The sequence below is a fragment of the Onychostoma macrolepis genome, chromosome 01 (assembly GCF_012432095.1).
Source record: "Onychostoma macrolepis isolate SWU-2019 chromosome 01, ASM1243209v1, whole genome shotgun sequence".
NCBI classification, from domain to species: domain Eukaryota; kingdom Metazoa; phylum Chordata; class Actinopteri; order Cypriniformes; family Cyprinidae; genus Onychostoma; species Onychostoma macrolepis.
The window spans coordinates 46,358,154-46,382,039 of record NC_081155.1 but is presented as its reverse complement, the minus strand read 5'-3'; the positions used below and the strand labels follow the sequence as shown (position 1 = coordinate 46,382,039).

At 34.9% G+C, this 23,886-nt stretch overlaps 2 protein-coding genes across 11 annotated transcripts; one reads left to right on the top strand and one right to left on the bottom strand.

Moving 5' to 3' along the window:
• Nucleotides 1-35: 35 nt before the first annotated feature.
• ercc5 (excision repair cross-complementation group 5) lies at nucleotides 36-15,650 on the bottom strand. Of its 8 annotated transcripts, none has more exons than XM_058785804.1 (16): nucleotides 15,538-15,650; nucleotides 14,438-14,598; nucleotides 14,118-14,293; nucleotides 13,054-13,169; nucleotides 12,301-12,402; nucleotides 12,167-12,221; nucleotides 11,064-11,207; nucleotides 10,791-10,980; nucleotides 9,095-9,730; nucleotides 7,723-7,955; nucleotides 6,264-6,383; nucleotides 4,157-4,370; nucleotides 3,758-3,902; nucleotides 2,539-2,739; nucleotides 2,356-2,440; nucleotides 36-694 (listed from the first exon to the last, which is right to left on the bottom strand). In XM_058785804.1, exons 2-16 carry the CDS (start codon nucleotides 14,523-14,525, stop codon nucleotides 272-274), a joined length of 2,928 nt encoding a protein of 975 aa, XP_058641787.1. In that variant the 5' UTR covers nucleotides 14,526-14,598; nucleotides 15,538-15,650; the 3' UTR covers nucleotides 36-271. The 8 variants fall into 8 exon arrangements, with proteins under 8 accessions (XP_058641787.1, XP_058641800.1, XP_058641828.1 ...); XM_058785817.1 differs by having other exon boundaries at nucleotides 14,438-14,582; nucleotides 15,532-15,594; XM_058785845.1 differs by having other exon boundaries at nucleotides 14,438-14,540; nucleotides 15,538-15,588.
• blzf1 (basic leucine zipper nuclear factor 1) lies at nucleotides 15,588-23,632 on the top strand. Of its 3 annotated transcripts, XM_058785901.1 has the most exons (8): nucleotides 15,653-15,692; nucleotides 16,498-16,542; nucleotides 16,987-17,035; nucleotides 17,115-17,518; nucleotides 18,368-18,567; nucleotides 20,247-20,375; nucleotides 21,273-21,492; nucleotides 22,142-23,632. In XM_058785901.1, the coding sequence occupies exons 3-8, from the start codon at nucleotides 17,011-17,013 to the stop codon at nucleotides 22,325-22,327; spliced, it is 1,164 nt and encodes a 387-aa protein (XP_058641884.1). In that variant the 5' UTR covers nucleotides 15,653-15,692; nucleotides 16,498-16,542; nucleotides 16,987-17,010; the 3' UTR covers nucleotides 22,328-23,632. The 3 variants fall into 3 exon arrangements, with proteins under 3 accessions (XP_058641875.1, XP_058641884.1, XP_058641891.1); XM_058785892.1 differs by lacking the exon at nucleotides 16,498-16,542 and having other exon boundaries at nucleotides 15,588-15,692; nucleotides 22,142-23,630; XM_058785908.1 differs by lacking the exons at nucleotides 15,653-15,692; nucleotides 16,498-16,542 and adding an exon at nucleotides 15,724-15,958.
• The last annotated feature ends 254 nt before the right edge of the window (nucleotides 23,633-23,886 follow it).

Here is a 23,886-nt window from a genome sequence, read left to right as displayed (position 1 = left end):
GTTCTTTATGTGAAGAAACAAACTCTTTTTTTTTTTTTTTTTGCAAATTCATTTAAAGTTTTTCAAAAATAGAAATAGAAAAACAGCAGTAGTAAAAAAGTTGGCAGATCTGTTCTAATGTGAAGAAATATTGATGTCATTCTTTATTTTTCATGATTTCATGTCGGCATTTCTGAAGTAATCACACAGTATATTAATTAAACAGCATCGTCGTTACTATAAACAAGACATTTCCCATGTAAACTGTTAATTTGTTTGTTTGTTGTCATCATCATCTGTTTCTGCTCCTTCCTCTTCCTCCTCGTTTCCCTCTTCCTCTGGTTTTGCCCTCGAACACAGAACGCGCTGTAACCATAGCGACGCCCCGCCCACGCTCCTCCTCACCCTCTGAGCTGGAGCTGCTTGACTCCGCCCTCGATGACATCAACAGCGTGGTCCCGCCCCTCGTCTCGTCCCGTGTGTCTGCAGGTGAGCTCAGGTGAGGCACTGGCTCTATGAATCCTCCTGTGAGCGGCCCCGTGGCTCCAGGGGCCCCGCTCCTGACCTGCTTAGACGGAGACGGTTCTTCCTCCTCCTCTTCCTCCTCTCTCTCCTTTCTCTTGAGGCAGGTGACGGCTCTGCGCAGACGCTGGCTCCGGATCGACTGCCGCTCCTGCTGCTCCAGACGGAAGAACGAATCGATGCGCAGCTGCGTCTGCAGACAGACAACAGCCAGACAGTAAACACATGTGTCCCTGCAGCACAGAAGCAGTCATAAGCAGCACAGCTATATCTGTAGCAATAGCCAACAATACATTGTATGGGTCAAAATGATACATTTCTCTTTTATGCCAAAAATCATTAGGATATTAAGATCATGTTCCATGAAGATATTTAGTTAATTTCCTACCATAAATATATAAAAACTTCATTTTTGATTAGTAATATGCATTGCTAAGAACTTAATTTGAACAACTTTAAAGGTGATTTTCTCAATATTTAGATTTCTTTGCACCCTCAGATTCCAGATTTTCAAATATTGTCCGATCCTAACAAACCATACATCAATGGAAAGCTAATTTATTCAGCTTTCAGATGATGTATAAATCTCAATTAAAAACAATTGACCCTTATGACCGGTTTTGTGGTCCAGGGTCACATATAGAAAACAAACAACTGACAAGACTTGTGTCTCTTCTGCTCACCAACGCTGACATTATTTGATCAAAAACACAGTAAATATTGTGAAATACATAAAATAACTGTTTTCTATTGTAATAGATTTTTAAAATGTAATTTAATTCTGTGATTAATTAAGCTGGATTCAAAAAAGAAGAAGAAATTAATACTTCTAATCATCAAGGACGCATTAAATTGATCAAAAGTGACAGTAAAGACATTTATAATGTTACAAAAAATTGTATTAATAAAAAATTATTTTCTGTTCTTTTGAACTTTCTATTCATCTGTGAATCCTGAGAAATAAAATGCATCACGGTTTCCACAAAAATATTGAGCAGCAGAACTGTTTTCAACATTGATAATAATCAGAAATGTTTCTTGAGCAGCAAATCAGCATATTAGAATGATTTCTGAAGATCATGTGACACTGAAGACTGCAGTAATGATGCTGAAAATACAGCTGCGCATCACAGAAATAAATTACAGTTTAACACATATTCACATAGAAAACAGCTGTTTTACATTGAAAAATATATTTCATAATTTTTACAGTATTTTTGATCAAATAATGTCAGTGTTGGTGAGCAGAAGAGACATCTTTCACAAATATTAAAAATCCAAACGTTTGATTTTTAGTGTAAGGAATTCAAAAAATGTGTTTAATAAATCAGTGTTATTTTAGTTTTTATTTTAATTTCAGTTTAGTAATTTTATGTCATTTTTAAACATTTTTATAATTATTTCTATACAGTTTTAATTTATTTTTTATTTCAGCTTCAGTTAAACGTATTTCATTGAGTTCTCGAGGCAACATTTCTAAAAGTTTTTCATCCCATTTAATCTCACACGATTAATCCAAAATAAAAGTTTTTGTTTACATAATATATGTGTGTGTACTGTGTTTATTTATTAAGTATATATAAATACACACACATGCATGCATGTTTTTAAGAAAAATTTTATGTTTATAAATATAATAATATATTTATATATATATATATATAATATAAAATATAAGGATATAAATATACATGTAAATATTTTCAAAATATATACTGTATGTGTGTGTATTTATATATACATAATTAATATACACACATATATTATGTGAACAAACACTTATTTTGGATGCGATTAATGGTGATTAATCATTTGACAGCACTGAATAAATGTAAATGATTTTGAGTAGTTGACCTGCTGCGTCTGGAGCTGTTTGAGCACCGGCTGCAGCGTTTCTTCAGTCTTCCTGCTGCTCCATCCGAAGCGGTTCTGACAGAACGTGTGACGGGTTAAGAACCTCTTCTGCACACTTTGAACTCTCTCACACACTTTCATAATAAAAGTCAGCTATTATAGTGTAAATGAGGTGAAGGATATTCTTTGATGAGCTCCAGGTGTGGGCGGCCCCAGCTGAACGAGGCGTCTGATTGGTCGACGGTGGGCTCCAGGTAAGCCTGAGCCACAGCAGGGTTCGGGAAACCAGGATGAAGCTGGAGATTCCTCAGTTTCTTCTTCACCTTTGTGTCTCTAGGGTTGGAGGCCAGTTTCTTATTCTCCTGCGCTTCAGTCCACCATTCACTACACACACACACACACACACACACACACACGCACACACACAGTGATGCTTATAAATTGACAGTAAAAATGGCAGTGATTGACAGCACTATACCAAAACATATGGAAGGATTATTTTAGGTTTAACAGGTCTGAACTAGTAAAAAACTGACAATGTTAATAATCCATCGATAGTAATAAAACCTGTATCATATACTGATATAACAATAATAATACAGGTGTAAAACAGACATGATTAATCAGAGTTCATTACTAGTAGCTTTTCCACAAGGTGAAGTAAAAACTAATATTCTGATGTATTTTAATAACTAATAACAAATGAAATAATATTAATACTTTTAATGAATACTTCAAATTAAGTATTACTTAAACATAATTGATCAGAAGTGGCAGTAAATAATATTTATAATGTTACAAAAGATTCTATTTTAAATAAGTAGCAATAAATTACATTTAATTAAAATAAAAACAGCTATTTTAAATTGTAATAATATTTCACAGTTTTTACTGTATCTTTGATCAAATAAGTGCAGCCTCGGTGAGCAAAAGAGACTTTTAAATATCATAATTATTCTAAAATTTTGATTTGATTGTAATAATTTGTTCAATAAAACATGAGTCTGATTATTCAGTAAAATCCATCAATGGTATTTTAGTATTATTTATATAGTATTTGTAAAAAATATTTTGAAGAATTATCCTTTAATTTTATTAACATAAAATAAAATATTTTTATATAAATTATATAATAAAATAAAATCCATTTTCAGGGAATATTTTTTTATCTTTTCATCTTTTCAGTTTTCAGGGAATTGTGGAAATGTCAGTTTATATTTTTTTCACTGTAAATTATAAAATGACAATTTTTTTACTACCAAAATCTGTGCGTTTTAAAAGTAAAATTACATAAAATGTCCCATTTTCCAGTTTTTCACCATATATAGTGCCGTTAATGATTTACCGGAGCATTTTTATGGTCTTTTACAGTTAAAAGTATATTTTCCGCAGCGTTTCTGACCTGAGCTGAACGAGCGGCTCTAAACCGGCTCCGGGAAACTCGTTGAGGATCTCCATCCCGGAGACGAATCCCACTCCCGGAACGCCTTCGGTGTAATCACTGCCCAGAAGATACGCCAGATTGATGAGTTTGCTCCTGTCCAGCCCTGCAGACGGACACAAGCTCAGCTCTGTCCCTCTCCTCCAGTTAAACATTCATACAGCGGACGCCAAAATGATCAGAACACTAGTGTTTCCAGCAGCTAAGTCAGTTATTTCTATGTTTTGCTGGAGTGTGTCAGGAACAGAACAAACTGAGACTAAATCCAGAAGAACTGTGTCTCAAGACGCTTCAAGACTTCAAACCATTTTTAGCTGCTGAAGATGCTAGTGTTCAATCACTGCACTGATCTCCGCTCACCCAGCTGGCTCTGCATGTCCACACACTGGTAATGCTCCACGTATTTGTTCTGGCTGAAGAAGTTCTTGTAGACGTGGCGTCCACCGAAGAGCCAGATGTCGCTGTCGTCAGTGATGGTGCCGTGTGTTTGGTCCAGTCGGTCCAGCGCTGCACACTGGGCTTCAGCCTCCATCGGCGCCACGATGAACGGCACACCGAACAAACGCAGCAGCTCCTGAACGCCGTCAGAGGAAGAGAAACACTTCAGCGTTACTAGAGCACTACTCATACATCATGCCAATGATCTGTAGCATGTTGCATTATGGGATACAGAATCTCTCACAGTGCACCAAAATGTGTATATTGCAAACTATGAGATCCTGTATCCCACAATGCAACGAATGTCCTTTCATGTTCCTTTCCAGAGATTTTTTACATAAAAATGGATTAAAAATGCAGCAAAGATGATAACGGTTTTTCATGTTATTTTTACTTTTTATTATTCAGTTTCACATACTACTTAAAAAAAAAAGCATGCATAATGCAGTAATAAACCCTTTGGCTTTGGATGATTGCAATGGCTGCGATTTAATTAAATAAATATATGCACAGTGTTTTTTAGAGGGAACTCTATTTAAAAAATTTTTTATCATTTACATTGAAATATTAGATTAGGATTTGAATTTGTTTTTATTTAAAATTGTTATTTAGTTGTAATTATACACATAATAAAATTAATCATAATAATTATTATTAATTGTAATTACATTTTGATTATTATTATTTAGCCATACAGACATCGTGTATAATCACAATATTTTGGCCAAATTGTGCAGTCCTACAAATAATCACAGCAAACACGGAGCTCATAATAATTATACTTATAATAAAATTATTATTATTATTAATTTCAATTAAATTAATGATAATAATTATTATTCATTTCAATTAAATTATAATTATTATTATTTATTCATAAAGATATATAATCACAATATTTTGGCCAAATTGTGCAATCTTATAAATAAACTTTTTTTTTTTTTTTTTTTTTTAATAAACAGAAATATTATTCTCTTATCATAAAAATTACAATGAGATATTTCTGAAGTCACACAGCCCTGTTACGCAGTATATACAGCACGGCAGTATGATGGAAGCTGTCACAGTCTTTTTAAAAAGTAAAAGTAAGCAGAGCTGACAGGTTTGAAATGATAAACCTCCTGTAATCCAGCTGAACTCTTCTGGGAAAAAAGGACAAAGAGTGTTTATCCGGTGCGCGCTGAGGCCTGCGCTAAAGCTTAAACAAACACGGCCGTGTGAATCAGGAATATGATGTCACTGAACTCATAACACTGACCGATCAGATTCACAACCAGATTTACACCAGATACTTCAGACGCACCTGCCACCATCACACACACACACACACACACACACACACACACACACACACACACACACAAATAACAAGATGTGAAATTCACTCTTTAACCTTCACGATCATAAAAAATGCAAAGAACTATATCCATGTGCAATCTGTGTTTGTAGTCACGACAGTAACCAACACTAAAGCAGCACCGAAAGCAGCTGTAACCATCATTTTTACGTTTTATAATTATTCTCCTGTAAATCACGTATTTACTAAAGACACGCAGTGCAACATTAGCGATGGATGCAGTTATTTTTGCATCTGATCTTATTGCATATGCATTTGTAGAAGTTTCCCTTTCAGATGCAGTGTTTATGGGAGGAGAGCATTTAAATGAATCAAGGTGCAATGTGATTTACTAAGGCTTGCGTTAGTCAATTTACTGGCAATTTGCACCATTGTTTAACGCCCAAAAAAGCATGTCTTAACCCATTGTGGGCCTGTGTTGTTAGTGGATTACACACACTTGATTATCATCCGCCCTTTGCTAATCTCTTGGCAGATTGCGCTGGTCATTATGGAAATGGTCCATGCATTTATTGCATTTATTAATATGAATGACGTCAGTGGGCTATAATTGATTATGGTCTATTACTGCATCGATGCAGAATCGTCTACGTCTGCATCGCGATGCAACGATTAATTTGGACACCCCTACTGTTAGTAAATCTAGTTTTGGTGAAGTCTAATAAACTTGACCTGGCTCTCCTGGCACATCTGTCCGGTGACGGTGCTGCTGCTGCGCTGCTGCTTCTGCTGCTGCTCTCTCAGATTCATCTGCTCGTCCTGCAGATCTCTGTCCAGCTGCAGCAGCTCCTCCTGAAACACACGGACACGTTACACACGTGACCCTGCGGCACAGAAGCAGTCATAAGCAGCACAGCTATATTTGTAGCAATAGCCAACAATACATTGTATGGCTCAAAATTATCCATTTTTCTTTTATGCCAAAAATCATTAGGATATTAAGATCATGTTCCATGAAGATATTTTGTACATTTCCTACCGTAAATACACTGTCGCTCAAAAGTTTGGGATCAGTAAGATTTTTAATGTTTTTTAAGGGAGTCTCTTCTGCTCATCGAAAAAACTGTAATATTGTGAAATCTTATTGCAATTTCTAATATTGGTGTCCTATTTGAATATACTTTAAAATATAATGTATTTCTGATGCGCAGCTGTATTTTCAGCATCATTACTCCAGTCTTCAGAGTCACATGATCTTCAGAAATCATTCTAATATGCTGATTTATTATGAGTGTTGAAACTGTTGCGCTGCTTCTTATTGTTTTTTTGGAACGTGATACTTTTTTCTTTGATTCTTTGATGAATACAAAGTTAAAAAGAACAGCATTTGTTCAAAATATAAATCTTTTCTAACAATAGAAGTCTTTACTATGACTTTTTATTCATTTAACACATCCCCCTCCTGAATAAAAGTATTAATTTCTTAAAAAAAAAAAAAAAAAATTGACCCCAAACTTTTGAATAGCATTGTATATTGTAACACTAAATTTCTTTTTTAAATAAATACTGTTCTTTTTAACTTTTTATTAATCAGAGAATCCAAAAAAATAAAAAAAATCACTGGTCCCAAAAAAATATAAAGCAGCACAACTGTTTCCAACATTGATAATAAATCAGCATATTAGAATGATTTCTGAAGATCATGTGACACTGAAGACTGCAGTAATGATGCTGAAAATACAGCTGCGCATCACAGAAATAAATTATATTTTAAAGTATATTAAAATAGAAAACTGTTATTTTAAATTGCAATAATATTTCACAAAATAACTGTTTTTTTCTGTATTTTTGATCAAATAGATACAGCCCTGATGAGCAGAAGAAACTTCTTTAAAAAAAACAAAAACTCTTACTGATCCCAAACTTTTGACCGGCAGTGTATATCAAAACTTCATTTTTGATTAGTAATATGCATTGCTAAGAACTTCATTTGAACAACTTTAAAGGCGTTTTTCTCAATATTTAGATTTTTTTGCTCCCTCAGATTCCAGATTTTCAAATATTGTCCGATCCTAACAAACCATACATCAATGGAAAGATTATTTATTCAGCTCAATTTCACAAAATTGACCCTTAAGACTGGTTTTGTGGTCCAGGGTCACATATAACGCAGATTCAGTGTGAGACGTACCGTGTCGATGTGATCCCACTCGCTCGCAGCAGGAGCTTCATTTACAGACTCGTTGACTTCTTCGCTCTCATCTGGGCTCTGGACGCCGGACTCTTCCTCTCTGCTCTCCTCTTCCTCTGTTCTCTCCTCCTCTTCCTCTTCTGAGGTGCTTTTATCGGCTGCTGCTTCTGCTTTGACGTGAGATTCCTCTGTTTCAGACGGTTCCTCCGCATCAGACACCTCGATAAAACTCTCTGCAGAGAACAAGTGAACAGGTATGAAACAGATGATCACAGGTTTTTGTTTTCCTGAAAAAACCTTTAAACATCCTTTAAGCCAGGGGTTGAGTTGATGAAAAGTTTTAAAAATTAGAATAAAACTTATACTCAACATTATTAAATTATAAAATTTTAATACGTCATTTTAAAATAAATAAATAAAAAACACTTTCTAAAAATGTGTTGTATCATAAAAATGTAAACAAATAATTCTAAGTTAAAAATAATCAAAACATACTAAGAATATAAATCATAAAATGTAAATAATAAAAATGTAAATTTATCATAAATTATACAATTTTAATACGTCATTTTAAAACAAATCAATAAAAACACAAAAATTAGTTTTATCATAAAAATGCAAACAAATAATTCTAAATTAAAAATAATCAAAACATAATAATATAAATCATAAAATGTAAATAAAATGTAAATTTACAATAATTCATTTTAATATAAAACAATCAACATAAAACATACTACACATTAAGTAAATGATAAAAAAATAAAAAATAATTCTAATAAAATAAAAATAAAACATACTAAAATTAAATTATAAAATTAATTTATTATTTTAAAATAAATCAATATAAAACACTAAATTGTATACATTGTTAAATCATAAATATATAAATAAACAATTCTAAAAAAATCTAAATACACCAAAAATTAAGTAAATCATAAAATTTTTAAATATAAACCATAAAAATGTCAAATTAAAATAAAACATTTTAAAATGTGAACGATCAAAATTTTTAAATTACACATACTAAAATTAAATAATGATAATAAATAGTTTAAAACATAAATCTAAATACAACATACTAAAATTGTAAAATAAAAGTGTAAAAAATAAATGAATCATAATTTGAAATAAAATGTAAATCATAAAAATGTAAAATTAAAATATAATGAATGATTAAATATTTTATTAACTTAGCTGCATGTCACATGACCATTAACTGGCATTAGAAAACCATAAACCTGCAAATGTGTTGTTAAGTTATTGAAATATTAAAAGGGGCTTGAAGAAAATACTTCAGCCCAAAGGTTTGTAAATCACTACTTAAAGCCAGAAGCACAAACAGGAAGTCTGTGTCTGTGTGCATTTGTACCTTCCGAGCTGCTTTCCTCCTCATCTTCACTCTTCACTTTATTTTCCTCCGTCGGATCCGTTCGGTCTGCATTCACAGGTTTGCGATCAGAGGAAGCGCTCGCGTGTCTTTGCATTAGAAGAGGATTTACCGCAGGCTCACGTGTCTCCTCCTGGCTTTCAGATCCAGCAGATCTGAGAATCAGAGGCGTTCTGGACTGTGAGGAAACACCGACTCCAGGGTCCTCTCCATCAGAGCTGCTCCTCGGCTCCACAGCTTCTTCTCCCAGAGCTTCTTGTATGGCCAGCAGAGTCCTGGGAGATACACCTCCTCCTGCACTGACCTCGGACACGAGGCTCCTGTCAGGAACCGCCGCTTCATCCTCGTCCTCGGAGCTGCTGCTGATGACGTATGTTCTGCGTTTGCGTCCGTCTGCGGGATCTGTCACGGTGCTCTGGATGGTCTGTAGGGTTCGAGGCGAGGGCGGCTCCTCAGCACAGGACGAGGAGGAGGAAGGCTTGTTCTCATCTTCCTCAGTCACGGGCCGCCACAAGGGCTCAGGCTTCCCTTTTGGCCTCCCTTTGCGTTCCCACGGACTGCTGGACCACAGCGCTGGAGTCGACTGACCGTCCGGAGCGCCGGCCTTCTTCTGGGACCCTGAAGAACACGGTAACACAAAGACTAAATGCTACAGGTTTATTTAGTTATACTTTACTAAAGAAATCAATACTTTTATTCATCAAGGATGCATTAAATTGACCAAAACCTCTATTCATCAAGGAATTGTGAAAAATAAAATGTGTCAGAGTTGTTCAATTTAAAAAATGGAAAAATTAAATAAATAAATAAATAATTCTAAAAATAAAAACTAGCAAAAAAAATAAAAAAGCAATCCAAAATAAAACATGAAACAAAAATTGGTTAAATCATAATTTCTTTTTATAAATAATTCTAAAATCAAAATCTGTTCTAAAAATGTAATAAAATCATAAAAATTGTAAATGTAAACCATAAAAATGTCAAATTAAAATGAACAATTTTAAAATGAAGACAATCAAAATAAAACCCTTCTTTAAGAAACCTATGAAATATTTGATTTGTTTAGCTGCATCAGAGAACCGTGAACATTACTGAAATAATCTTTTTAGTTTAAAAACTTTGGGAATCCCTACTTTAAGCTGCATTTCTGTGCCACCAGCAGAAGATTTTATTAATACTTTTATTAATCAAGGACACATTAAATTGATCAAAAGTGACAGTAAAGACATTTATAATGTTACAAAAAATTCTATTAATAAAAAATTATTCTCTGTTCTTTTGAACTGTCTATTCATCTGTGAATCCTGAGAAATAAACTGTGTTCAACATTGATAATAATCAGAAATGAGCAGCAAATCAGCATATTAGAATGATTTCTGAAGATCATGTGATGCTGAAAATTCAGCGCTGCGTCGCAGAAATAAATTAGAGTTTAACAGATATTCACATAGAAAACAGCCGTTTTAAATTGCAATAATATTTCACAATTTTTACTGTATTTTAGAATGCATTGAAATAAATGCATCAAAAACTACACTTATGAACTAAAAGCCTCAAATTGTTTAAAATCATAATTATGAGGAAAACATCAAAATGATGAGATTAAGAAATTCATAATTATGTTCATACACATTTGAACTAAAAGCCACAGTATTTACAGCAGCTCTGTTTTGCTGACCTTTAATGAGGATGTAGTGTGAGGACTCCTCGGACACCAGACGGCGGATCTCTGTGTGCTGGTCTCTGCTGGCATCCGCTGCTCCAGAGCTGTGCTGGTTCATCTCCTGCTGCACTCCCTCCAGACGCAGGTTGAGACTGTTCCTCTGCAGGAGACCCGCCAGCTGATACCGAGAGAACTCGCCGGACCTCTGACACACCAGCATCAAGAGTTTAACAACACAACGTGAGGAAAATATTAGCAATGCTCCGCTGACTGCATTAACTTGAGCACCTCTGGGGGTTTCTGGAACAGGGTGCGTCGCCTCTTGCTGAACTCCTTCATTTCTTTCAGGATTTCGTGTTTGACCTCCGGTGGCATGAGGGAAAACTCCTCAGAGTTGATGTCTACAGAGTTGGGGTTGTCATAGACCTCTTCCTGAACGAGACAAACATATCAGAGGCGTATGAGATTGTTTATATTGTCACAAAAAAAAAAAAGGCATATAATGCCATAGGTATATAAGATAAACAGCCAAATTGTGAGAAAAAAAGTTATTTTAATTATGAGATTAAAAAAATCAAAATGATGAGGAAAAAAGTCAAAACAGTGAAAGTAAGAAGTCATAATTATGAGGAAACCATCAAAATGATTAGTTTAGAAGTCATAACTATGCTATTTAAAGTCATAATTATGAGGAAAAAGTCAAAATGATGAGATTAAGAAATCATAGTTATGAGATTTAAAATCATAATGATGAGGGAAACGTCAAAACATTTGAGATTAAGTCAATTATGAGATAAAAGTCATAATTATGAGGAAAATTCAAACTGAGATTTTAAAAAATCATAATTATTAGAAATAAATCTAAATTTTAAGATGAAAGTGTCATACTTGAGATAAATCATAATTCTGAAATAAGTCATAATTTTGACTTTTTGCTATAATTTGTCCTTATACGTTGACATAGTATGTCATCATTATTTTTTATGTAATAATTTCAACTTTTTATGTCATCATTTTTATCTCTCAATTATGATACGTTGTCATATTAATGATTAACAAAAGCATGAATTTGTCTTATGTGACTAAAATATGACTTTATACAGGATCCTCAAATACGTGTGTTATCCGCACACAGCTGTATACACTACTGTACATATCAAATCTCGATGCTTGATTGTTTATATTGTTTATATTATCGTCCGTCTCTAATCTGCTGAATGCAACTATGAGGCATGAAGATGTTAAAATATCAACATTATTGTTTTTTGTAAAGCTGCTTTGAAACAGTGTGTCGTTGCTCTTTTGTAGGTTTTGAAAGCTTCTATCGTCATCATTTGCGAGTAGCTTTGGATAAAAGCGTCTGCTAAATGAGTAAATGTGGCGGATCTCACCTGGAGTCTGCTGTAGGTCTGCAGTGATTCGTCTGCGTCTCTTTCCTCCTCTGAACTGCAGCAGCATTTATTTAAAGACACGCATGAAAGCATGTTCCTTCGTTATCATCATGTCTCATTAGTGTTCTTCTCACCTGCTCTCGTGTCTCTTCTCATCAGGAGGAAGTGCAGGCAGAACGTACATGTCGTCCTGATCGTCTCGTCTCACAGACGACAGGCTGGGAATCGCCTCCCGACTGCAGAAAGAGAAAAGACCTGAGCATGTTGTTCAGTGGAGTAACTAGGGCTGGGTATTGTTTGAATTTGATCAACTCCAATTGATTCTTATCGATTCGATTCCAATGTAGTTAGTCAAACATTTAGATATCAAACATATTTATTCTGTGTCTCTTTTTGCAAAACATTTAATTGCTGCTGAACACCATGAACAAAAATCAAGCGGCTGCATAAAAACTGGACTCGATTAAGAGCTGTTTGTGTGCAAAATAGAGCTGATTCTGGATACATTGAGACTTTTTTATTTTTTATTTTTAATGGAGGTTGTAGTTCTCTCACAATTCTGAAGAAAAAATATTAGACAACTAAACAAAATCTGATGGAATTTCTGAATGGAATGATTCAATGACTCACTCAAGATTGACTCGTTTCATTACTGGATGAATCAGTGTGTTTGAACGAATCTCTTGAATGAATGATTCAAAGACAGATACGTTTTTAACAGCCCCTGTTCACCAACTAAAAAAAAAAAAAATGCGCACAAAGGAATTGATATTGAAATTTTACAACAAGCATCCGATTCCTGACCTTAAGTATCCGATTCTGGAATTGGAATTGATTTCTGATTCAACCCTAGGAATACCGTCACTGAACATGACGCAGACTCGCACCTCTGATCTCCTAAAGCTGCTTTGATGGCCTGTCTCTTCAGGAAGGTCCGGAGGAGCTTCTCATTGGTCTGTCTGGACTCGCGGCTCATCTCCTCCCTCCGCTGCCTCCTGATGGCCTGAGGAGGTTCAGGACGGTCAAGCATCATTCGCTCTGCTCACGGTTTACATGCATACAACACCAGTCAAAGGTTTCTGAACTGATTTATTAATGTTTCTTAAAGAAGTCTCTTGTGCTCACCAAGCCTGCATTTATTTGATCCAAAATACAGCAAAAACATTAAAATTGTGAAATATTTTTACTATTTAAAATAACTGTTTTCTATGTGAATATGTGTTAAACTGTAATTTATTTCTGTGATGCACAGCTGTATTTTCAGCATCATTACTGCAGTCTTCAGTGTCACATGATCTTCAGAAATCATTCTAATATGCTGCTCAAAAAACATTTATTATTATTATTATTAATTTTATCAATATTTAAAACAGTTGAGTACTTTTTTTTCAGGATTCTTTGATGAATAGAAAGATCAGCATTTATCTGAAATAAAAAGCTTTTGTAACATTATACACTACACCATTCAAAAGCTTGGAGTCAGTATATTTTTATTTTTAAATATGGTAAAGAAATTAATACGTTTATTTAGCAAGGATGCTTTAAATTGATGATAATGAGATTTATAATGTTACAAAAGATTTCTATTTCAGATAAATGCTGTTCTTTCTATTCATCAAAGAAACCTGAAAAAAATCTACTCAGCTGTTTTCAACATAATAATAATAAATGTTTGTTGAGCAGCAAATCAGCATATTAGAATGATTTCTGAAGATCATGTGACACTGAAGACTGCAGTAATGATGCTGAAAATACAGCTGCGCATCACAGAAATAAATTACAGTTTAACACATATTCACATAAAAAGCAGCTACTTTACATAGTAAAATATTTGACTGTTTTTGCTGTACTTTGGATCAAATAAATGCAGGCTTGGTGAGCAGAAGAGACTTTTTAAGAAACATTAAAAATCTGGTAGTGTAGATGCACACATAAAGCTGCTGGAGCTCACCAGCGTCTGTTTCTTGAGCAGCGGCGCGTCTCCATCGTACACAAACACAGGTCTGATGCGGAAGAACAGCAGCTTACAGAGGCGATGGAAGAGCGTGAGGAGATGAGCGTTCTGCACCGCGTTCCCATCGCGATCCCGCACTCCTTTGACCGCCTGATTCAGCCAGATACTGATGTCTGTGACGGGAGAGTCACGGGTCCAAACAGACACACTTACACTTACAGAATGATTTTCATTACTGCGTTACAATAACGGGAATCTGGGGGGAACTGTGTTTAATTGCCCTGAAAACAATGAGATAATCCTGCAGGAAAGGATACCGACAGCTAAGATCTTCCCCTCCAGTGTTTCAGGATTGATGGGTTTTCCGGTGCTTTCCAAGAGCTTCCACAGTCCATGAACTCCCATCACGCCTGCTCACATCTGCAGAAGCACATCACCAACTCACTCCAGCAGAACCGTGACCTGTTCACACCACATGCTTTGGGGAATCATAATTATGAGATTTAAATGACAAAAAGTCAAACAGATAAAGTCGAAAAAACGAAAACATTAAAATGATTAGAAAAGCCACATTTATGAGATTAAAAAGTAAATGAGACAAAATCTATATGGGATTTTAAAAATTATATTATGATATAAAAAGTCTAAATTATAAAAGTTGAAATGAGACAAAAAGTAAACTATGAGATAAAAGTCTCAACTATGAAATAAAAAAATTATAAAAAAATTATAACAGAAAGGCACAATTATGAGAAAATGTAACAATTATGAGATAAAAAGTCAATTATGAGATAAAAATTATGAAATATAATTGAAATGTAAAAAAAAAAAATCACAATTATGACATAATTCAAAATGATGAGAAAGAATTATGAGAATTGTATGTTGCAAATTACGAGTTGTAATTATGATGAAAAACATTAAATAATGCGATGTTAAAAGTCATATATATTATGAGATAAAAACCCATTTTTGTCCCATTATTATGACATGATATGTTATCATTTAATCTATTGTATCTCATAATGTTGACTTGGTATGTCAAAATGTCTACTTTTTATGTCTCAATTATGACTTTAAAAATCGAAATTACGAATACTCTCACAATTTACATTTGATGTAATATTTATGATTTACCGATGTTTATTAATTCACCGGTATTTCTGTTATGTGCTGGAAACTGGTTTCCACATGACAGAGATGCGGATCTTAAACGTTAAACAGGATACTCGAGTAGAAATATACAGAAATACAACAACAATAGTGATAATACATCTGTTATTTCTGATTCAGATTAACCCAGAATCGCAACAGAACGTTTCTTCGTATTGCTGTTTCTAATAAGCTTGTTTACTGTTCATACAGGGTTAAGAATCGTTGTTTAAATAATGATATTTTACGAAAATCTTACACAGACCGGCTCACAGCATCAGAACCATAACATCCGGTAACGCGTCTGTTAGCGATTCCCCGGAAACACGCACGGTACACATTAGTTCCGCCGCACGTCACTTCCGCCGCTATCAGCTGTTTCCGGTTCCAACATGAAGCCTGTGATCTCGACGCTCTGAGGTACGTGGCAAATGAAACACTAATATTTGTCGTTTATTAAGTTCATTAACATGGTCGTGTTTTGTAACATTTCCCTTTAACATGACGCCAGCGGTTTTATGATCTAGAAGCGCGTGATTGCTGCGTTACGCAAAATAACCGTCAACCAGATAAACAAACACAGATAAACAAACACAGATAAACAGCGCAAAGGTCCAAACTCTGCTTATCTACACGTGTTTATGTTTTGAAAAAACAGTCTTAAGATTTGTCTGTTTACTCCGCTGGTAAGTGAACTAGTTGTGTCGACTAACTAATGTAAACATCGTTCATTATGGCTTTGATGGCTCGACTGCGCCCGTGTTATACAGTAATGATGAGTGCAGTCCAGTCAGGACAGTAAACCAGCTTAACTTGATTAATCTGCTTGATTAAGGGTTACATGTTTGTACTGGTCTGTTGATTTGTTACAGTCACACCGAGGATTTACAGTAGATAGCTAGTGGATAGAAAAATAGTCAATGTATTAATGCTGTTGCATCCTTGAATTTCATTAAAAATAAATGTATACTTTTTTTTTTTTCTGTTCAAGAGTTATTTAGGCTGCTGCAACATATATTTTGAATTAAAATATTCTTTTTTTATTTCCATAAAATCTAAAATTTGTTTATTAATTTTTATTTTTTTTATTTTTTTTGTGCTGGAGTATCAATTGCATCAATTTTATAAGTTTATAAGTAGACTGTTGCATCATAAACTTTTAATAAAATATATTAAATGTTGTATAAATTTGGATAAAATGTAAAAATTGTTTTCTTCTGTACAGGAGTCATCTAGACTGAAATGCACCACAAAAAAAAAAAAAAAAGAAGTAAATTTTTTAAAAAGTATTATTTATTTATTTTTCTGTGCAGGAGTCACCTAGACTGTTATATAATAAACATTATAAAATGTTGATAAATTTGCATAAAATATAAAATTTGTTTATTAAAATATATTTCTGTGCAGGATTATTCTTGATTGTTGCATCATAATAATTTAATAAAAAGTACAGATTAAACATTTGCAGAAAATGTGATGTTTATTATAATTGTTGATTTTTAAAGCAGTAGTCACCTAGATGGTCGCATAAAAATGTACCTTTTTTATTAACTTTATTACGTAAAATAATGTGCATAAAATATACAATTATTGTTAAAGTGTTATTTTTCTGTTTTAAGAGTCATCTGTTGTATCATAAAATGTGTTTAAATTTATTTTGTGTAAAATAAATGCAAAGCTGTTTCATTACATTAAAATGTGCTTACGTTTGCAGGAGTGATCTAGACTGACCGCAGTCATGTCCACTCAAGTGATCATCAAAGGTGAGTTCATCCATCCATCATCTGATGAAATGCAGTCACACACATGCAGATTGCAGTAAATCTCTCTGATGTGTTTTAGATGTGTCTGCGGTGGCCGTTCGGGGCCCTGGCGATGGCATGGAGACGGACAAGCCCCCAGTGGCCCCTGAGCTCTCGGTGGAGGCCCCGCTCCTGAAGATGCTGGGCTCTCCGAAGCCCAGTCCGAGAGCGTCAGTGGGAGTCCTGCACCTGGGCAAGGTGACCAGAGACACCTGTATGGAGCTGGAGGCTGTGAGGATCCTGGTCCCGCGGGCCGCTATCAGCCGGAGCCCTCGCCCGGGGCCCCACGCCGAGGAGAGAGGGTCCCCGCAGCACAGGGACGAGCGTCCTCCATCGCCAGAGCCGCTGGACTACAGGAGCGCACTGGACAAGCTGCAGAACTCAGAGCGCCGCCTGCTGCAGGATAAAGAAGGGCTGAGCAACCAGCTGAGGGTCCAGACCGAGGTCAGACTGTAATAAATAATAATCAATAGAGAACAGCTTAACACATGCATTTCTGACTGTATGCACACAGTGGACGCATTAGTTTGTGAAGGAGATTCAGTTTCTTCTGTAACGTCATCTAAATTGGTTTGGGTTGGTTTTAATGTTTTTGAAAGAGTCTCTTCTGCTGACTGGATTTATTTGATTGTGTTACTATAATTTAAAATGGCAAAATTTATGCTGACTTGAATATAAAAATAAAAGCATTATTTATTACAGTAATGGGAATTTGGGGAAAATATCATCAAAATAATGTCTTAATTCACAATTGTGACATAAATCTTAATGTTTTATTGATAATCGCTAATTCATGATTAAATGATTGATTCCACTAGCCCCCCACATTTAAAAAAATGTTTTTGAAGTAAGTCTCTTTTAACAAGGCTGCATTTATTTGATCAAAAATACAGTAAAATTGTGAAATATTATTACACTTTAGAATCACTGTTTTCTGTGTGGTATATGTGTTAAACTGTAATTTATTTCTGTGATGCGCAGCTGTATTTTCAGCATCATTACTGCAGTCTTCAGTGTCATATGATCTTCAGAAATCATTCTAATATGCTGATTTGCTGCTCAACAAACATTTCTGATTATTATCAATGTTGAAAACAGCTGTCAAACCTAAAAACAAACCTTCTGTAACATTATAAATGTCTTTACTGTCACTCTTGATCAATTGAATGCGTCCTTGATGAATAAAAGTATCTTACTGAGCCCAGTCTTGTGTCTGGTTAGTGTAGATTGAGTGATTATTGAATGCTCTCCTGTTGGTCTGGTCTGGTTTGATCTGGTTTACTGTGTCCTCAGGTGAACCGTGAGCTGAAGAAGCTGCTGGTGGCGTCTGTAGGCGATGATCTTCAGTATCACTTTGAGCGTCTGGCGCGAGAGAAGAACCACCTGATCCTGGAGAACGAGGCTTTGGGACGGAGTCTGTCGCACACGGCCGAGCAGCTGGAGCGCATGAGCATCCAGTGCGACGTCTGGAGGAGCAAGTTCCTCGCCAGCCGGTGACAAACACGCCACATTAGTTATCACGCCATCATATTAGTTTTATATATATATATATATACAGTGGTGTGAAAAAGTGTTGACCCCCTTCCTGCTTTATTTATTTTTTTTGCATGTTTGTCACACTTTAATGTTTCAGATCAAACAAATTTAAATATTAATCAAAGATAACACAAGTAAACACAACATACAGTTTTTAAATGAAGTTGTTTATTATGAAGGGAAAACAAAATCCAAACCCACATGGCCCTGTGTGAAAAAGTGCTTGCCCCCTAAACCTAATAACTGGTCGAGACACCGTTAGCAGCAACAACTGCAATCAAGCGTTTGTGATAACTGATAATGAGTCTGTTACAGCGCTGTGGAGGAATTCTGGCCCGCTCTTCTTTGCAGAATTGTTTTAATTCAGCCACATTGGAGGGTTTTCCAGCATGAATGGACTGTTTAAGGTCATGCCACAGCATTTCAATTGGATTTAAGTCCAGACTTTGATTTGGCCGCTCCAAAACCTTCATTTTGTTTTTCTTGAGACATTCAGAGGTGGACTTGCTGCTGTGTTTGGGATCATTGTCCTGCTGCAGAACCCAAGTGTGCTTGAGCTCGAGGTCACAAACTGATGGCCAGACATTCTCCTTCAGGATTTTCTGATAGAGAGCAGAATTCATGGTTCCATCAATTATGGCAAGTCATCCAGGTCCTGAAGCTCAGAGCATCACACTACCTCCACCATGTCTGACTGCTGGTATGATGCTCTTTTTATGAAATGCTGTGTTGGTTTTACGCCAGATGTAACGGGACACACACCTTCCAAAAAGTTCAACTTTTGTCGCATCAGTCCACAGAATATTTGCCCAAAAGTCTTGAGGATAATCAAGATATTTTTGCCAAATGTGAGACGAGTCTTTGTGTTCTTTTTGGTCAGCGATGGCTTCTGCCTTGGAACTCTCCCATGATGCTGTTTCTGCCCAGTCTCTTTCTTATTGTTGAATCATGAACACTGACCTTAATTGAGGCGAGTGAGGCCTGCAGTTCTTTAGATGTTGTTCTGGGTTCTTTAATGACCTCCTGGATGAGTCGTCTTTGTGCTCTTGGAGTAATGTTGGTAGGCCGGCCGCTCCTGGGAAGCTTCACCACTGTTCCAAGTTTTCTCCATTTGTGGATAATGGCTCTGACCGTGGTTCGCTGGAGTCCCAAAGCATTAGAAATGGCTTTATAACCTTTCCAGACTGATGCATGTAAACTATTTTGTTTCTCATCTGGGGGCCAGGTAGGTTTGGACAGCTTTTTTCCCTTAATAAATGAAATCATCCTTTAAAAACTGCATTTTGTATTTACTTGCATTATCTTTGTGTAATATTAAAATTAGTTTGATCTGAATCTTTTAAGTGTGACAAATATGCAAAAAATTTTAAAATCAGGAAGGGGGCCAACACTTTTTCACACCACTGTATGTATTACTTTTTTGTTATTTTTAATGTGTTTTTATCTCTTTATAAACAAGCCTCATGAGTGTTAGGAGCAAATATATTCATGATCCTTTCACATGAATGAGGTTTTTATCACAGTGTGGCTTTAAGAGGACCGATACATCATCTGTACTGAAGTGTTTAGCTTTGCTCGTGTTGTGTGTTTGAAGATGCTGACGTGTGTGTGTGTGTGTGTGTGTGTGTGTGTGTAGCGTGATGGCAGAGGAACTGACCAATGCTAGAGTGGCTCTACAGCGGCAGACCAGAGACGCTCAGTGTGCCATTCAGGATCTGCTTCGAGAGAGAGACGAGTTCTCCAGAGACATGATGCACACGCACAGGTGACAAAAACATCTCCTTACTTCAAATATATCTCACCTGAAATAAAGTATAAAAAAAATTCAGGTTAGTTGCCAAGGCAACATTTCTTATTTAAGTTTAAGTTGAAGTGCTAAAAAAAGGAAAACTAAAACAGAAAATATAATAAAAACATTAAAGACATTAAAAAAAACGTATTAAATTGACAAAAACTAAAAATTATGAAAAATATAATAGCATATTAAGGCAAGATACTCCAGGTGAATAGGGTAGAAAGGTAACTAATATAAATCACCAGTTGATTGATTACATTAAGAACTGCAAGCATTTTTTTAATATTAGGTTTTCAGAAATGATCTGTTGAAATATGTAAATGAGGCATCATCTAATTACATATGCAGTCATTTGCATACATTTCCAGCACAGAAATCTGAGCGCTGGATAAAGTCAGGTTCATAATTCTCAGATTTTTTTAGTCGTCATATTAAAAGGTTTCTCCAGAGCGGATTCTGGATTTCTCTTTTTATCACTCCATAAATCAGAAAACACTGTCAACAGACAGAAAACAAACATGTATAAACCAGTGTGAATGAAATATGAAGAAACGTTCAGAATATAGAGAGGAGTAAAACTGTAAATTATGCTGTTTGTAAAAGAACTCTAAAGATTCAAATCTACAGACGCAAATAGAGAAATGGTTTTGCCTTTAGCGTCTCATTAATACTGAAATAACTTGTTTTTGCTTAAAGCAATATAAAAATCTCTAAGAGTTCATTCAGCTGATAAAGTAATGCAGAAGTCACTTTGCGTGTTCTTTTCCTCATTGTTGGTGGTTTAGTGTGTTATTGATGTTTTGTGTGTGATATCTGCTGTTCTTGCACGTGTCTGGTGTTTTAATGTCGTGTTACTGATGTCTGCAGGTCTCTGGAGCAGCTGCTGGTGTCTCTGCAGTGGGGTCGGCAGCAGACGTATTATCCCAGCGCACAGCCGCTCAGCACCGGAGAACTGGCCACAGCCAATCACAAGCTGGCAGACGCCATCAACGCACACCTGCTGGGAAACATGAAGAAGAGCCCCAGGTCAGAGCGGTCAGAGCGGTCAGAGCTCTGCAACACGCCGGCCGAGAAGATGGCTGAGAAGGTGCGCGAAGAACAAGTCAATTACACCAATAAGAAGAAATTAATAGTTAAACAGTAATTCATTAATTAATAAGAGGACAATCAGAATAATAAGAAGTTAATGATTAGAAATAATTAATAAAATGTGAATACCTACATTAACAGGTTAGAATAATATGAAAAGAAATTGTAATAATAAATTAATAATTAGAAAATAATTAAGAAATGCATAATTGGATTAATAATTACAAAATTAAATTTAAATAAATTATAATAATTAAAAAATACATTTCTAAGTAGAGTAATGAGATATAAAAAAAAAAAAAAAAGGAATTAATTTAGATTAATAATTTGAATTTAAAAAAATATTTGAATCAATAATTTGATTAATAATAAGAAATTAGAATATGAATAATACAAAATATGAAATTAGAATCCTAAGAAATAAATAATAGCAATTTGAAAAATAAGCAGTAGTTATAAATTAATGGTAATTAATGTAAATGAATACATATTTAATTAATGTAAATCGATAAGTAATAAATATTTTAATTTAAGATTTATTAATGCTTTAATGATAATTCTGTGTATTGAGGACGCACTCCCTGGACGCTGCGTCGCAGAAACATCTGATTGTTCATCATTGAAAGCCTCTCGATCTGTTTCTGCAGGTGCTGCGGAGTCTGGATCCCATCTCTTGCTCTGAGAAGGAGCCGGATCCGTCCGCATGCGAGCCGCTTCACTCCCCGTTCCTGCCCGGTAAGAAGAGCATCGGCCGCTTTCATCCGTACACACGCTACGAGAACATCACCTTCAACTGCTGCGAGCGCTGCAGCGGAGAGATCATCGTGCTCTAGATCCACAGCACACGCTTTCATCAGAGAACCAAAGAACTGTCCCTCAGACTCAGAGACTCGGCTCTGAACTGCACAGGTGTGTGCGTGTGTGTGTGTGTGTGGGGAGACACGTGAGTGACTCACACTGGACTGTAAATCTGTCATCGGTTATTCATCCTGATGATGTTTCTCACCTGCGTCATTAGATTTATTCACTCGAACAATGTTCAGCTGAATGTTCATGAAGTTTAATAATAAGATATCGGAATAATAAGAAATTAATCATTAGAAAATAATTAATAGGAAATGAATTACAATAATATTTAGAAAATAATAAAAAGAAAATAATTTAATTAATACAAAACCAGAATAATAAGAAATGAATGATCAGGAATTAATAAGACATTAATTAAATTAATAAGAATTTAAAATAAGAAATTAATAAGAAAATGTATTAAAATAATAAGAAATTAAGAATTAGATTAAGAATTTAAAATAAGAAATGAATTAGAATAATAAGAAATTATTAAATTCTCAATTGGATTAATAAGAAATTAATACATAAGAAATGAATTAATTTAAATAATCAGAATAATAATATAAGACATTAATTGTTAAACTTCTTTTAGTGCTTTTTGTTTTACACAGTGAAAGTGTATCGGCTCCATAATGCCATAAGAAGCACCATGAAAGTGTTATTAATATGAGTGCAATATTCCACATCTTCTGAACATCCTGCGAAACTTCTCATGTTTGTAGAAATAAAGTGGTGTGTGTGTGTGTGTGTGTGTGTGAAACAGCGTGAGGACGAGTGAATGATGAACTGCTGATGTAGATTGTGAAGTGTTTAGTGATGTTTTAAGTGTGTGTGTGTTTCGTTCAGTGAACAGTGTGATATGAGCTGAGTGTAGGATGTTTATATAATGCAGTGATGATGCTGTGACTGTATTTCATACTTCATGAATATTCTCTCGGCTCGCATTTGAAGTGTTTTCCTGGACCGGTGTATAAAATCTTTGTTTTTAAAGCATTTCAGTGATATTTTGTCTATTATTTCTCTCTTAAATTGCTAAAATAAACAATTTGGAGTGAAAATGTTTTTTTCTTCTCTATTTTTTTCCAATAATACGAGTAAAAACTGTATATTTAATGCAATGAAATGAGAGCAGAGGAAAGATTATAACAGTTTGTCTACTAATTTAAAACAGCAGAACTTAAAAACACAGCTAAAACTGATTCCACTGTATTTGTTTTTTTATTTCATTAAACATTTTTTGCTAAAGAAATTGTTTTACTTTACAAAATTATGTGAATGAGGTGTTTTCTGCAAATTTGAATGAACATTTAGTGTGCAAATGCTCAAATTGTCTAAAAATAATGTGAAAATGCAAAAACAAAATCCTAATGGTCCTAAATCAGGCTTCATTGTTTTATGCAAAATATTATTTATTTTTGTCTTTTGATTTTTGGGTGAAATATGAACATAATGATGTTTTCTTTTTCATTTTCATTACGAGAATATGATGGTGTTTTCTGCAAATTTAAATCAGAATTTAGTGTAAAAATATGATTGTCTTAAA

What these genes read in the sequence shown, in the direction of transcription:
- ercc5 (XM_058785804.1), bottom strand. Translation starts at nt 14,525, where the DNA reads ATGGGAGTTCATGGACTGTGGAAGCTCTTGGAAAGCACCGGAAAACCC. An exon ending in ACACTACATCCTCATTAAAG is followed by an intron (nt 9,731 to 10,790) that starts GTCAGCAAAACA and finishes CGTGTTCTTCAG; the next exon opens with GGTCCCAGAAGAAGGCCGGC. An exon ending in GGAGGAAAGCAGCTCGGAAG is followed by an intron (nt 7,956 to 9,094) that starts GTACAAATGCAC and finishes TGTTCTCTGCAG; the next exon opens with AGAGTTTTATCGAGGTGTCT.
- blzf1 (XM_058785901.1), top strand. Translation starts at nt 17,011, where the DNA reads ATGTCCACTCAAGTGATCATCAAAG. An exon ending in AGCAAGTTCCTCGCCAGCCG is followed by an intron (nt 18,568 to 20,246) that starts GTGACAAACACG and finishes GTGTGTGTGTAG; the next exon opens with CGTGATGGCAGAGGAACTGA. An exon ending in CCGAGAAGATGGCTGAGAAG is followed by an intron (nt 21,493 to 22,141) that starts GTGCGCGAAGAA and finishes CTGTTTCTGCAG; the next exon opens with GTGCTGCGGAGTCTGGATCC.